This window comes from Pan paniscus, chromosome 4, assembly GCF_029289425.2.
Source record: "Pan paniscus chromosome 4, NHGRI_mPanPan1-v2.0_pri, whole genome shotgun sequence".
Classification (NCBI taxonomy): domain Eukaryota; kingdom Metazoa; phylum Chordata; class Mammalia; order Primates; family Hominidae; genus Pan; species Pan paniscus.
The window spans coordinates 130,091,530-130,105,520 of NC_073253.2; the positions used below are offsets into that span (position 1 = coordinate 130,091,530).

General features: G+C 41.5%; 1 protein-coding gene across 3 annotated transcripts in view; it reads left to right on the forward strand.

Moving 5' to 3' along the window:
- Positions 1–13,991, forward strand: part of DDX46 (DEAD-box helicase 46) — a 71,996-nt gene that overhangs the window by 37,397 nt on the left and 20,608 nt on the right. For all 3 annotated transcript variants that reach the window (XM_055112700.2, XM_055112699.2, XM_055112701.1), the window contains exons 14-16: positions 173–337; positions 1,307–1,469; positions 13,053–13,246. In XM_055112700.2, the coding sequence (XP_054968675.1) occupies positions 173–337; positions 1,307–1,469; positions 13,053–13,246 (522 nt within the window). The remainder of the gene's footprint in view (positions 1–172; positions 338–1,306; positions 1,470–13,052; positions 13,247–13,991) is intronic.

The window sequence follows — 13,991 nt, forward strand, 5'->3', positions numbered from 1 at the left end:
AGATTTTTGTCCTAAGCATGTGTGGAGTTGTCATTTCTTGAGATTGGGAGACTGTGGGAGTGGCAAAACTGAGACAGTTGTTCTCAAAAGTTCCTTTTACTTGGTTTTAACATTGCATAAGCTTTGAAGACCATATTTACCATATTTATTTGTAATGTTTTCTTTTTCTCAGGTCATGCGCATCGTGGATAATGTTCGTCCTGATCGACAGACGGTTATGTTTTCAGCTACTTTCCCCAGAGCTATGGAGGCTTTGGCTCGCAGGATCCTGAGTAAACCTATTGAAGTACAAGTTGGAGGCAGGAGTGTGGTTTGCTCAGATGTGGAGCAACAAGTGGTGGGTACCATCTTTAGGAAATTCCCAGTTTCCTTGATACTTAGGTGGTATGTATGATTCTTCTATGATCACTGTTTGTGAGGTAGGCAAGGTAATTTCTAAAATGAAGTCGTATACCACTACTCTAGCCTTCAGTATTTTACCAGATAAACTTAACTATGCTGTTCCACGGAACTATTTAAAATGCTTGTTTTTTTTTTTTTTTTTTTTTTGCTGGGTGCAGTGGTACATGCCTGAAGTCGCAGCTTTGCAGTACCCGTAGTTCTGGGCTGTAGTGCACTATGCCTGTCTTTGTCCATACTAAGTTCAGCATCAGTGTGGTGACCTCCTGGTAACAGGGGACCACCAGATTGCCTAAAGAATGGAATATTCTGTCCAGGGCAGAAAAACAGAACAGGTCAAAACTTTTGTGCTGATTGTAGTTGGAGCACATCTGTGAATAGCACCCTAGGCATAGTGAGCCCTGTCTGTTTAAAGACAAGTAAAATAAAACGTCGTTTTAGTTTCTGTCACCAAAAGTGGTGAGTGGTGAATGGTGAGCTGATATATAGAAATGTCACATACCAGATGGGCATGGTGACTCATGCCTGTAATCCCAGTATTTTGGGAGACCATGGTAGGAGGATCATTTGAGGCCAGGAGCTGGAGACTAGCTTGGGCAATATAGTGAGACCCCTGTCTCTACAAAGGAAAAAGAAATGTCACATACCTATTTTATTTCTTGGTTACTAGGATATGAAATTAAGAGCCAGAGAGAACAGATGATCATTTGCCCTCATTTGCAAGCCTGTTAAACCCTGAAAGTTTGCAATTTTTATCATTTACAATTAAAATCAACGTCTTCCTAGCCCTTGGTAAAGATATAGCAAGATATTGTCATTCATTCACCACAAATAAAATGAATATTTCTGTCCAGGGGATCCATTTGCATTTTCACTTCATTAACTTGATACAATATGGTGTTTTCAGATTGTGATTGAAGAAGAAAAGAAATTCTTGAAGTTACTTGAGCTTCTAGGCCATTATCAAGAGTCAGGATCTGTCATTATATTTGTGGATAAGCAGGAACATGCTGATGGTCTTCTTAAGGATTTAATGAGAGCATCTTATCCTTGCATGTCTCTTCATGGAGGTAATTATTCACTTGATTCACACAAAAAATATCTATTAAGTACTTGCCAAGCATTGTGCTGTGTTCTTGATGATATTTACTTTGTTCTCTATAATTCAGAACTAAATTTTATGTCAGTTTTTACTCTAAAGTGCTTTGTGGGAGTAAGATTATTATTGTCTCATCTAAGAGAAAGAAGATCATACAGGCATACTTTGGTTTGACCAAGTTCCATCGCCATTTATCAACTATGGAGGAATTGAATTTAACTTTTCTCTGTGTTATACCCTTTCCATTGTACGTGCTATCTGTAGGTTTTCATGATTCACTTTAAAGAGCTTTTATTGAAATTTCAAAGTAACATTTTAATTTCTTGTGATATTGCTATCACATGCATATAATAGCAATATCACAGTATGTGGAACTAGAACACAAAACACAGACTGGGCGTGGTAGCTCACGCCTGTAATCCTAGCACTTGGAGAGGCCGAGGCGGGCAGATCATCTGAGGTCAGGAGTTGGAGACCAGTCTGGCCAACATGGCGAAACTCCATCTGTTCTAAAAATATAAAACTTAGCTGGGCATGGTGGCACATGCCTGTAATCCCAGCTACTTGGGAGGCTGAGGCAGGAGAACCGCTTGAACCTGGGAGGTTGAGGTTGCTGTGAGCTGAGATCATGCCACTGCACTCCACTCTGGGCAACAGGGTGAGACTCTCTCCATAAAAAAAAAAAAAAAACGACCAGGCGAGGTGGCTCACACCTGTAATCCCAGAACTTTGGGAGGCTGAGGCGGGCAGATCACCTGAGGTTGGGAGTTCGAGACCAGCCTGACCAACATGGAGAAACCTGTCTCTATTAAAAATACAAAATTAGCCGGGCATGGTGGTGCATGCCTGTAATCCCAGCTACTTGGGAGGCTGAGGCAGGAGAATCGCTTGAACCCGGGAGGCGGAGGTTGCCGGGAGGCAGAAGTCGCGGTGAGCCGAGATTGCGCCATTGCACTCCAGCCTGGGCAACAAGAGTGAAACTCCGTCTCAAAAAAAAAAAAAAAACACACAAAACACATGGAACAGAGACAGTTTGAATTATTCTCATTAACTAAGTGTTCTGGCTATCAGTAGCTTAGTAATGAATCACTCCAAAATTTAGTTGCAATAGTTACTTCTTTTGCTTATGAATCTTCAATTTGCGCAGAGCTCACTATATATATCTAGTCTCTGTTTCATGCTGTATATGCTGGGACACAGTGGAGCTGGGCATCACCTACCAATCTACCTCACTTTATGTGGCTGGCAAATTGGTACTGGCTCTTGACTAGGAGCTCAGTTAGACCTTGGTCATGGGCCCTTGTGGGCCTCTCTATGAGGCTGCTTGGCCAAGAGGAAAGAACAAGAAGCTGCCCAGCCAGTTAAGGATGATACTGGAGTTGGCAGAGCTTTCATTTCTGCCATATACAAATAGGTTGGTTACCACACTGGCCCAGATTCAAGGAGATGGAGGCATAGGTGTCACTTCTTGATTGAGAGAGTGTCATCCCACATGCAGAAAAGCATATGGAATAGGACATATCTTTGAAATACAGTCTACTTCCATCAGGCTTCATATGGGATGAAATTAAAGGGGCTTTGAAGATTTGTGTTTGGTTAACTTTTAATGTTTGAAAATGATTATTTATTTATTTATTTTGAGACAGAGTTTTGCTCTTGTTGCCCAGGCTGGAGTGCAGTGGCGCAATCCTGGCTCACTGCAACCTCCGCCTCCCACGTTCAAGTGATTCTCCTGCCTCAGCCTCCCCAGTAGCTGGGATTACAGACATGCACCACCATGCCTGGCTAATTCTGTATTTTTAGTAGAGACGGAGTTTCTCCATGTTGGTCAGGCTGGTCTCGAACTGCCGACCTCAGGTGATCCGCCCACCTCAGCCTCCCAAAGTGCTGGGAATACAGGCGTGAGCCACAGTGCCCGGCCCGAAAATGACTTTTTTGTGTGTGGTAAATACTCACTATATAAAATATCCCCGCCCCCACCGTTTTTTGTTGTTGTTGTTGTTTGTTTGTTTGTTTGAGACAGGGTCTTGCTCTGTCACCCAGGCTGGAGTGCAGTGGTGTGATCTCAGCTCACTGCAACCTCTGCTTCCCGCCTCCTGGGTTCAAGCAGTTCTTGTGCCTCAGCCTCCCAAGTTGCTGGGACTATAGGTGCATGCCACCATGCCTGACTAATTTTTTGTGTGTGTTTTAGTAGAGACAGGGTTACGCCATGTTGGCCAGGCTGTTCTTGAGCTCCTGACCTCAGATAATCCACTTGCCTTGGCCTCCCAAAGTGCTGGGATTACATGCGTGAACCACCACGCCCGGCCTTAGAATGTACCATTTTTTGTATATAATTCAGTGACATTAAGTATATTCAGAATGCTATAACCTTCACTACTGTCTATTTCTAGAACGTTTTAATCACCCTGAATGGAAACTACCATTTTAAGTAACAAGTTTCTTTTCCTATCCCTGAGCAGTTGCTCATAACCTCTATTCTGCTTTCTGTCTCTATGCATTTGCCTATTCTGGGTACCTCCTATAAGTAGAATCATACAGTGTGTCTTTTTGTGACTGGTCTTTTTCACTTAGCAAAATGCTTTCAAGGTTCATCTGTGTTGTAGCATTTGTCAGATTTTCTTTGTAAGGCTGAATAATATTCCATTGTATGTATATACAGCCAGCCCTTTGTGTCCATAGACTGCAGATTGAAAATATTTGGAAAAAAATGTGTCCGTCCTGAACATGCACAAAATCTATTCTTCTTGTCATTATTCCCTAAACAATACATTATAAAAACTATCTATTAATACATAGCATTTACATTGTAATCGGTGGTTTTAAGTAATCTAGAGTTTTTTAAAGTTTCCGGGAGGATGTAGGTAATATGGGCTTACTATGCCATTTTATATAAGGGACTTGAGCATCCTAGGATTTTGGTATCTGCCAGGGGCTCTGGAACCAATCCCCTGAGGATACTGAGCGATGACTACATTTGTTTATCATTTTTTTAGCTACTATTCTTTGTCTACCCACACATCAGTTTTTCTTAATTTTTCACACATTTCAAATAAATAGGAGATCAGGTTATCACATTTCATGTCAATGTGCATATCATTAACACTAGTTCAAAACTTGTTTCACTTTTTTTTTTTCTGAGACAGAGTCTCCCTATGCTGCCCAGCTTGTCTTGAACTTCTGGGCTCAAGCAATCATCCCTCCTCAGCCTCCTAAGTAGCTGGGACTACAGCAAAATTTGTGAATATTTAAAAAAAAAAAAAAAAGCCGGGCGCGGTGGCTCACGCCTGTAATCCCAGCACTTTGGGAGGTTGAGGCGGGTGGATCACTTGAGCTCAGGAGTTTGGGACCAGCCTGGCCAACATGGTGAAACCTTGTCTCTACTAAAAATACAAAAATTAGCCAGGCGTGGTGGCAGGTGCCTGTAATCCCAGCCACTCAGGAGGCTGAGGCAGGAGAATCGCTTAATCCTGGGAGGTGGAGGTTGCCATAAGCAGAGATTGCACCATTGCACTCTGGTGTGGGCGACAAAAGCGAGACTCCGTCTCAAGAAAAAAAAAAAACAAAAAACCCTAATCTGGGCACAGTGTTGCATGCCTGTAGTCCCAGCTACTCAGGAGACTGAGGTGGAAGGATTGCTTGAGTCTAGGAGTTCGAGGCCAGTCTGGGCAACATAGTGAGACTCTGTCTCTTAAAAACAAACCAAAAAAACATCTAAGAAATTTCCCTCAGTTTATCTCTGTCCCTACCCCTCCAGAGTTAACCACTTTTACTTTTTTTAGATGGAATGTCGCTCTGTCGCCCAGGCTGGAGTGCAGTGGCATGATCTAGGCTCCCTGCAACCTCCACCTCCCAGGTTCAAGTGATTCTCCTGCCTCAGCCTCCTGGGTAGCTGGGACTACAGGAATGCACCGCCATGCCCGGCTAATTTTTGTATTTTTAGTAGAGACGGGATTTCACCATGTTGGCCAGGATGGTCTCAAACTGCTGACCTCAAGTGATCCACCTGCCTCGGCCTTCCAAAGTGCTGGGGTTACAGGCGTGAGCTCCTGCACCTGGCCTGAGTTAAGTACTTTAAACAAATTTTTTCAACATGGATTAGTTTTTTTTACCTCTTAGAGTTATAGATAAATGGAATCATATGTAATGCATTATTATTTATGTAAGGTTTCTTTTAGCATATGCCTTTTGAGATTGATCCATGTTGTTGCATGTATCAGTAGTTCTTCCCCTTTTATTGCTGAATAACATTCTATTATATGACTATGCCACAGTTTAATCATTTCTGTTGGACACTGGGGATGGGGGCTGCTTCCAGTATTTTGGTTGCTTTAGCCACATCCCACAGAATACACCATAATCAGGTTGCAGAACAGTTCCATCACTTCCTAAAAAACTCCCTTATCGTGTCCCTATAAAGGTAATTAATTATAAAGTACCTTTCCCTATCCATAACCGCTGGCAACCACTCGTGTGTGTTTTTGTTTGTTTGTTTGTTTGTTTTTGAGACAGAGTTTTGCTCTTGTTGCCCAGGCTGTAGTACAATGATGCCATCTCGGCTCACTGCAACCTCCGCCTCCCGGCTTCAAGCGATTCTCCTGCCTCAGCCTCCTAAGTAGCTGGGATTACCGGCATGTGCCACCTCGTCTCACTAATTTTTGTATTTTTAGTAGAGATGGGTTGTCACCATGTTGGTCAGGGTAGTCTCGCACTCCTGACCTCAGGTGATCCACCTGCCTCAGCCTCCCAAAGTGCTGGGGTTACAGGCTGAGCCACCACGCCTGGCCTCATGTATTCTTTTAAGAACGTTTGTAGGCCGGGTGCAGTGACTCATGCCTGTAATCCCAGCACTTTGGGAGGCCGAGTTGGGCAGATTGCTTGAGTCTGGGAGTTTGAGACCAGTCTGGGCAGCATAGCAAGACCCCATCTCTATGAAAAAATTTAAAAACTATAAAAAATTAGCCTCCCAGCTACTCAGGAGGCTGAGGTGGGAGGGAGGATTGTTTAAGCCTGGGAGGCGGAGGTTTCAGTGAGCCGAGATTATGCCACTGTACTCCCACCTTGGCGACAGAGTGAGACCCTGTCTCAAATGAAAAAAAAAGTTTGTAATGGAATCCTACAGTATGTCACTTTTTGCAGTTGGCTTTTTTTTACTCAGCTTAATAACTTTGATATGCATCCAAGTTCCAAGTTCTTGCATAGTTTATTTATTTATTTTTTTCCTTGAGACAACTTTTCTCTATTGCCCAGGCTGGAGTACAGTGGCACTCTCTCAGCTTGGCTCACTGCAGCGTCTACCTCCCAGGCTCAAGCGATGCTCCCACCTCAGCCTCTTGAGTAGTTGGGACTATACGAATGTGCCACCACGCCCAACTAATTTTTTTATATTTTTTTGTGGAGATGAGGTTTCACCATGTTGCCTAGGCTGATCTCAAACTCTTGGGTTCAAGCAGTCCTCCCGCCTCAAGCTCCAGAGTATTGGGATTCAAGCCTGAGCCACGGTGCCTGGCCTATAGTTCTTTTTTTCTTATTACTGAGTAGTATTCATTGTATGGATTTATCACTGTTTGTGTATCTGTTCATCTGTTTAAGGACATTTTAGTTGGTTGGTTTTTTTATAATTATGAATAAAGCTGCTATTATTCAAATAAAGGTTTTTGTGTGAATGTCAGCTTTCATTTCTCTAGGGTAGATAACAAAAAATGGGATTGCTACATCATATGGTGACTATATCTAGGGATGGTATTATTTGTATTTATTCTGTGTGGGGTTCATTTAACTTCTAGAATCTGTAAATTTATGTCCTGTTCTGAATTTGGGAAATTCTTCGTTATTTCTTTCCTGCCTTATTCTCTCTTTGGGACTTCAGTTATGTATATGTTTGACTTTTTGATATTGTCTCGCTGATGCTTTGTTCAGTCTTTTTCAACCTTTTTTTTCCCCTCTGTAGATCAAATTGGATAATTTCTTTCTTTCTTTTTTTTTGAGATGGAGTTTTCTTCTTGTTGCCCAGGCTAAAGTGCAATGGCACTATCTTGGCTCACCACAACCTCCGCCTCCCAGGTTCAAGTGATTTTTGTGCCTCAGCCTCCTGAGTAGCTGGGATTACAGGCGTATGCTACCACATCCAGCTAACTGTATTTTTAGTAGAGACAGGGTTTCATCATGTTGGTCAGGCTGGTCTCGAACTCCTGATATCAGGTGATCCACCCACCTCAGCCTCCCAAAGTGCTGAGGTTACAGGCGTGAGCCACCGTGTTTGGCCCTGATAATTTCTTTTACCCTGCTGTCAACATTATCGTTTTTTTTTTTTTTTTTGTCATCGCCTATCTTCTGTTAAGCCCATCTAGTGAATTTTTGAATTCAGTTATTGTATTTTTTTAGTTCTAAAATTACAAATATGTTCTCTTTTAGATTTTCTTGTTTGTCTGATTAGATTTTCTACACGTTCCTTGTAAGCATTTTTAAAAAGTCTTGATCATAATTATTATATGTGCTTTGAAATCTTTGTTAATTTTAACATCTGGGTCATACTGATGTCAGTCTCTATTGACTGTCTTTTTTCTTGATTTTTGTTTTATGGTTTTGTCTTTGTATGTCTAGTAATTTCTGTTTGCATACTGGACTTTGTGAATGATCCATTGTAGAGATTCTAAATTCTCAATTCTCTGATGTCCCCGTCAAGTGGTGTTTTGTTTTTGTTTTTGTGTGGTTTCCAAATAGGGCATTAACTTGGCAGAACCCAGCATCCAAACTCTGTCTGCCTTTAATGGGCAGCATCTGAAATCTCTTACTTTTTAATTTTATTATTATTTTTTATACGGAGTCTTGCTCTGTCTCCCAGGCTGTGTGCAGTGGCGTGATCTCAGCTCACTGGACCTCCATCTCCCAGGTTCAGGCGATTTTCCTGCCTCAGTCTCCCAAGTAGCTGGGATGACAGGTGCGTGCCACCACGCCCAGCTAATTTTTGTGTTTTTAGTAGAGACGGGGTTTCACCATGTTGGCCAGGCTGGTCTGGAACTCCTGACCTCAGGTGATCCACCCACCTTGGCCTCCCAAAGTACTGGGATTACAGGTCTGAGCCACCGAGCCTAGCCCTGAAATCTCTGAATTTTTTTCTTTTCATCCCAACTGCTTAGATTTTTGCCTCATGAATCTGTAGCTTAGGGGTCAGCCAGATAGTTGGGCAGCATATATACGCACAGTTGTGGGTTTCTGCTCCATTCTTTTCAGGATTTATCTCCTCTGTTTCCCAGTCCTGAATTTGTTTTGAACATTTGCTGGTGGTTTCTCTTATAAGACTGTGAGTTTCTGTTCAAGTTTTGACTTCCTCGCTTGGTCTGTGCACGGCCTGCCCCTAAGCAAAGAGTTTGAAATAAATAAGTAAATAAATAGAATCCTCTACACTTTGCCAGTGCCAGTGCAATACTTTCTTCCAAGTGTCAACTTTCTTCCCATTTCTGCTGCTGGTAGTCGCTCTCTGGTGACTTTACTTAGTTGCTCTTTATTTTGCCCAGAGTTCATGGTTGTTACCTGCCAGAGGGATTGGTCCAGTAAGGTTTCTCCTACATTGTTGGGAATGTGTGTTTTTATATAGTAAGGAAGTTGTTTCCCGTAATACTTGTCTTTAATACTCCTTTTATCTTTTTGGCCAGAATTGTATCATATCATATGCGTAAGCCTCATTTCATAGGCAAAGAGAATGACAAGTGATGATTCTTCTTCTTCTTTTTTTTTTTTTTTTTTTTTGAGACAATTTCTTATTGTCTTGCTCTGTCTCCCAAGCTGGAGTGCAGGGGTGTGATCACAGCTTACTGCATCCTCGACCTCCAGGGCTCAAGCTGTCCTCCCACCTCAGCTTCCTGAATAGCTGAGACTGCAGGCATGAGCCACCATGCCTAGCCTATTTTTGTACTTTTTGTAAAGATGGGTTTTTGCTATGTTGCCCAGGGTGATCTGCCCACTTTGACCTCCCAAAGCGCTGGAATTACAGGCGTGTGTCCTAGGACCTCTGAGAGTCCCTGAGATGTCAGGAGGCTTATGAGGCTATATGTATTTTCATAATAATCCAATGATGTTATTTGCCTTTTTCTCATTCTCTCTTCTCTCTAGTATGTAGGGTTTGCCACAGACTAAATGACATGGTATATTGTGACAGATTGAATACAGAAGATATGACACTCCAATTATCTTCCATTAAGCGAGACCTGAAAAAGATTGGCAAAAATGTAAATCAGTGCCATTTGTCTTTTTATTTTTTTTGGGACAGGGTTTTACTCTGTCGCCCAAGGTGGAGTGCAGAGGCACAATCACAGCTTACTGTAGCCTGAACCTCTCTTTGCTCAGGTGATCCTCCCACCTCAGCCACCCGAGGAGTTGGGACTACAAGCGTGTGCCGCCACACCAGGCTAATTTTTTGTAGAGAGGGGGCTTTTCCATGTTGCCCAGGCTGGCCCATTTGTCTTAATAAATTATTTTATTGTTCCGGAAAAGTTATTTTTCACAAAAATATGCTTTTTATTTTAACGTGTCATTGTTATTTTTTTTTAGTCTTTTAATTTTTATTCAAAAGTAATTTTTAAAATTTAGCTCTCTGACTCTGTGCTTGTGCCTTCAACACTTTCACCGTGATTTTCTGTTCCTTGATAAGGAAAGCATGCTTAATCCTGTCATGATCACATTTAACACACATGGAACCACCATAGGCTCTGCTGACATGTTTTTTTTGTTTTGGACATTCACGTAACAATATTAGATCTCACAACACAAACCCCTTGAAGTCTGCATGGGCACATGCCACCTGCAGATTTTGGTGCTTTCCCAACTTTGTTGGTATAAAGGTAAACAATTCTATTACCAGGGATTCCAGACAACCTAGTTTTGTTAAAGGCTGTATTGTAGAAAGCCTATGACAGGCAGTATATCAAATGCTTGACCATTCTGAGTGCCTCTAGACAACACCCCTGAAAGAAGAACTGTATTTTTTTTTTTTTTTTGAGATGGAGTCTTGCTCTGTCACCCAGGCTGGAGTGCAGTGGCATGATCTCTGCTCACTACAACCTCTGCCTGCCGGGTTCAAGCTATTCTGCCTCAGCCTCCTGAGTCGCTGGGTCTATAGGCGCATGCCACCACACCTGGCTAAATTTTGTATTTTTAGTAGAGACGGAGTTTCACCACGTTCACTAGGCTGGTCTTGAAATCCTGAGCTTGTAATCCGCCCGCCTCGGCCTCCCAAAGTGCTGGAATTACAGGCATGAGCCACTGCGTCTGGCCGAGGAACTGTATTTTTAAACAAATCCAGTATTTAAAAATTTCCTCAGTTCTGATTTCTTTTCTTTTCTTTTTTTTTTTGAGACAGAGTTTTACTCTTGTTATCCAGGCTGGAGTGCAGTGGCATGATCTTGGCTCACGGCAATTTCCACCTCCCAGGTTCAAGCAATTCTCCTGCTTCAGCCTTCTGAGTAGCTGGGATTACAGGTGGCTGCCACCATGCCTGGTTAATTTTTTTGTATTTTTAGAAGAGACAGGGTTTCGCCATGTTGACCAGGCTGGTCTCAAACTCCTGACCTCAGGTGATCCTCCTGCCTCGGCCTCCCAAAGTGCTGAGATTACAGGCGTGAGCCTTGCCCCCAGCCTCTCTGTTCTAATTTCTAATACATTAAGTATTGATAGACAAGACCTAAACTAAAGCTCTTTGGGTGCGGGTCCTTATTGATTTTAAGAGTATAAAGACATCCTAAAGGCCTGGCCTGGTGGCTCATGCCTGTAATTTCAGCACTTTGGGAGGTGGGCGGATCACCCAAGGTCAGGAGTTCAAGACCAGCCTGGCCAACATGGCGAAACCCTGTCTCTACTAAAAATACAAAAATTAGCCAGGCATGGTGACAGTCACCTGTAGTCCCAGCTAGTGGGGAGGCTGAGGCAGGAGAATCGCTTGAACCTGGGAGGCAAAGGTTGCGGTGAGTCCAGATCACGCTATTGCACAAGCCTGGGCAACAAGAGTGAAACTCCGTCTTTAAAAAAAAAAAAAAAAGAGACATCCTGAAAACAGAAAGTTTGAGAAGGGCTGGTTTACACCAAGCACGATTCACTCTTTGAGACTGGGATTAGGCCCGTTTCTCATTTGATGTATACCTGACTATGTGTTGGGTTGGTATGTGAACAAAATTGGGGTTATTTTAAAAAGGAAGGGGGTTCATGGTTTTTGGGTTGACATCCCATATGCTGCTTCAGTTAGCATATTATATTCAATTCTAAGGAATCAATTTTGTGTGATTATGTTAGTAAGGATACTTTAGGCTAAAGTAAAAGTTTTGGTATTTTCAAATTATAAACTTAAATTTATATTGATATTGATTTCATTAAATTTTCTTAGGCAATTTTTTTGGTGAAGTGTTAGATTCCAGTTTCTTTGACAGTGATTCAAATACTTTCTTTAAATCAATCCTTGAAGAGTACCTTTAAAATTTTAGGTAGTACTAAGAATTAATATTGGTAATTATTTACGTGCTAAACAGTGTATGTTAAACCCAGATTTTCTGTGAAATCTTCCATTGAAAGCATGAGTTTTAAGTTTTGAGAGTTTATCTTATTCCCTTCTCTATTACCAGAGTTTCCTGGGAACCTCATCATAAAATATTTTGTGGTCTGGGCATGTCGTAATAGAACTTTATGGTATTTTATACTCTGCTTTGCCATTCATACTAAACGTCTTTGGATCATTTATTTAAGAGATATCCATTTGGGTACTTCTAAACCAGTATTCCTAAAACTTTAATTTGCATATGATAATCACCTAAGGTTTTTTAAAATGCAGATTTTGATTCAGTAGTTTGGAGTATAACCCTAGATTCTGCATTTCCTTTTTTTTTTTTTCCCAAGACAGAGTCATGCTCTGTCGCCTGGGCTGGAGTGCAGTGGCGCAATCTCGGCTCACGGCAACCTTTGCCTCCCAGGTTCAGGCATGTGCCACCACGCCTGGCTTTTTTTTTTTTTTTTTTGTATTTTTAGTAGAGACGGGGTTTCACCATGTTGATCAGGCTGGTCTCGAACTCCTGACCTCATGATCTGCCCGCCTCGGCCTCTCAAAGTGCTGGGATTACAGGCATGAGCCACCGCGCCTGGCCTAGATTCTGCATTTCTAACAAGCTCCCAGGTGATGCTGCTCTGGTCCTTGGACAAAACCGAGTAGCAAGGCTCTAAATAACCTACAGGGAAAGGAGAAAGATCTAACTCGTGTCAATATAGGCTGAATGTTTCTGCCTTTTCTCGCTTTGGCTCCCAAACAGGTTTAGATTAATTTCTGATATTGGACCTTTGCAAATATAAACCTTATATAGAAGAAAGGGGGCAATACAAGACCAGAGTTGAAAGATTCATAAATGAGTTAATAGCAATAACCTTTAATCTTGCCATTACATTTTCTTAGTCTTTTATTTTCTATATTTTAGGAGTTGGATGTGTCAATTTGTTCTTCACTGAGTTTAGATTCTTGGTCAGAAGACATGGAAGATTTAATTTGAACATGTTTTAAAGCTCTTTAATTTACTTGCAGGCATTGATCAATATGACAGAGATAGCATCATAAATGACTTTAAGAATGGGACCTGCAAACTTCTTGTGGCTACCTCTGTTGCTGCCCGAGGTCTAGATGTGAAACATCTGATTCTTGTAGTAAATTATAGCTGCCCCAACCATTATGAGGATTATGTACACAGAGCAGGGCGGACTGGAAGAGCAGGAAACAAGGTAAAAATAAGTTTTTTATAGTTGATCTTCATTATATTAAAATACAGGTGTTTCTTTAGTATTTCAAGGAGTAGATAATAGGAGTTATGGAGACATTTTGAAAATCTTTAATCCACATAATGTGAAGAGTGGTTGATGTTAATAATTTATATACATGTACAGGTCTAAGTGTTGTTCAAATTATCAGATACCTAGCTGCTCTTTGTAGGCAGATCCTGTTAACAGTTTGTCTTCCCTTTTAGGTTTTTCCCCTCATGCCTAAACATTTCTATACAGATGTTCCTTGATTTATGATGGGGTTACAATGTCCCGATAAACCCATCGTAAGTTGAAAATGCATTTAATATACCTGACGTACTAAACATCATAGTAGCCTAGCCTACCTTTAGCATGCTCAGAACACTTACATTAGGTTATACTTGGGCATCATCATCTAACACAAAGCCTATTTTATAATAAAGTATTGAATATCTCATGTAATTTACTGAATACTGTACTGGAAGTGAAAAACTGGTTGTATAGTTACTCAAAGTACAATTTCTACTGAATGCATATCACTTTTGCACCATGGTAAAGTTGAAAAATTATAAATTGAATCATTGTAAGTCGGGGACCATCTGTATACACATACACATAAATGTTTACACTTCAGGATCTTTTTAAAAAAAAAATGGGATCATAAAATATACCCATCTCCACACCTACCAATTTCTCCTACTCCCCTCTTTACCTCCCTATCATTCAT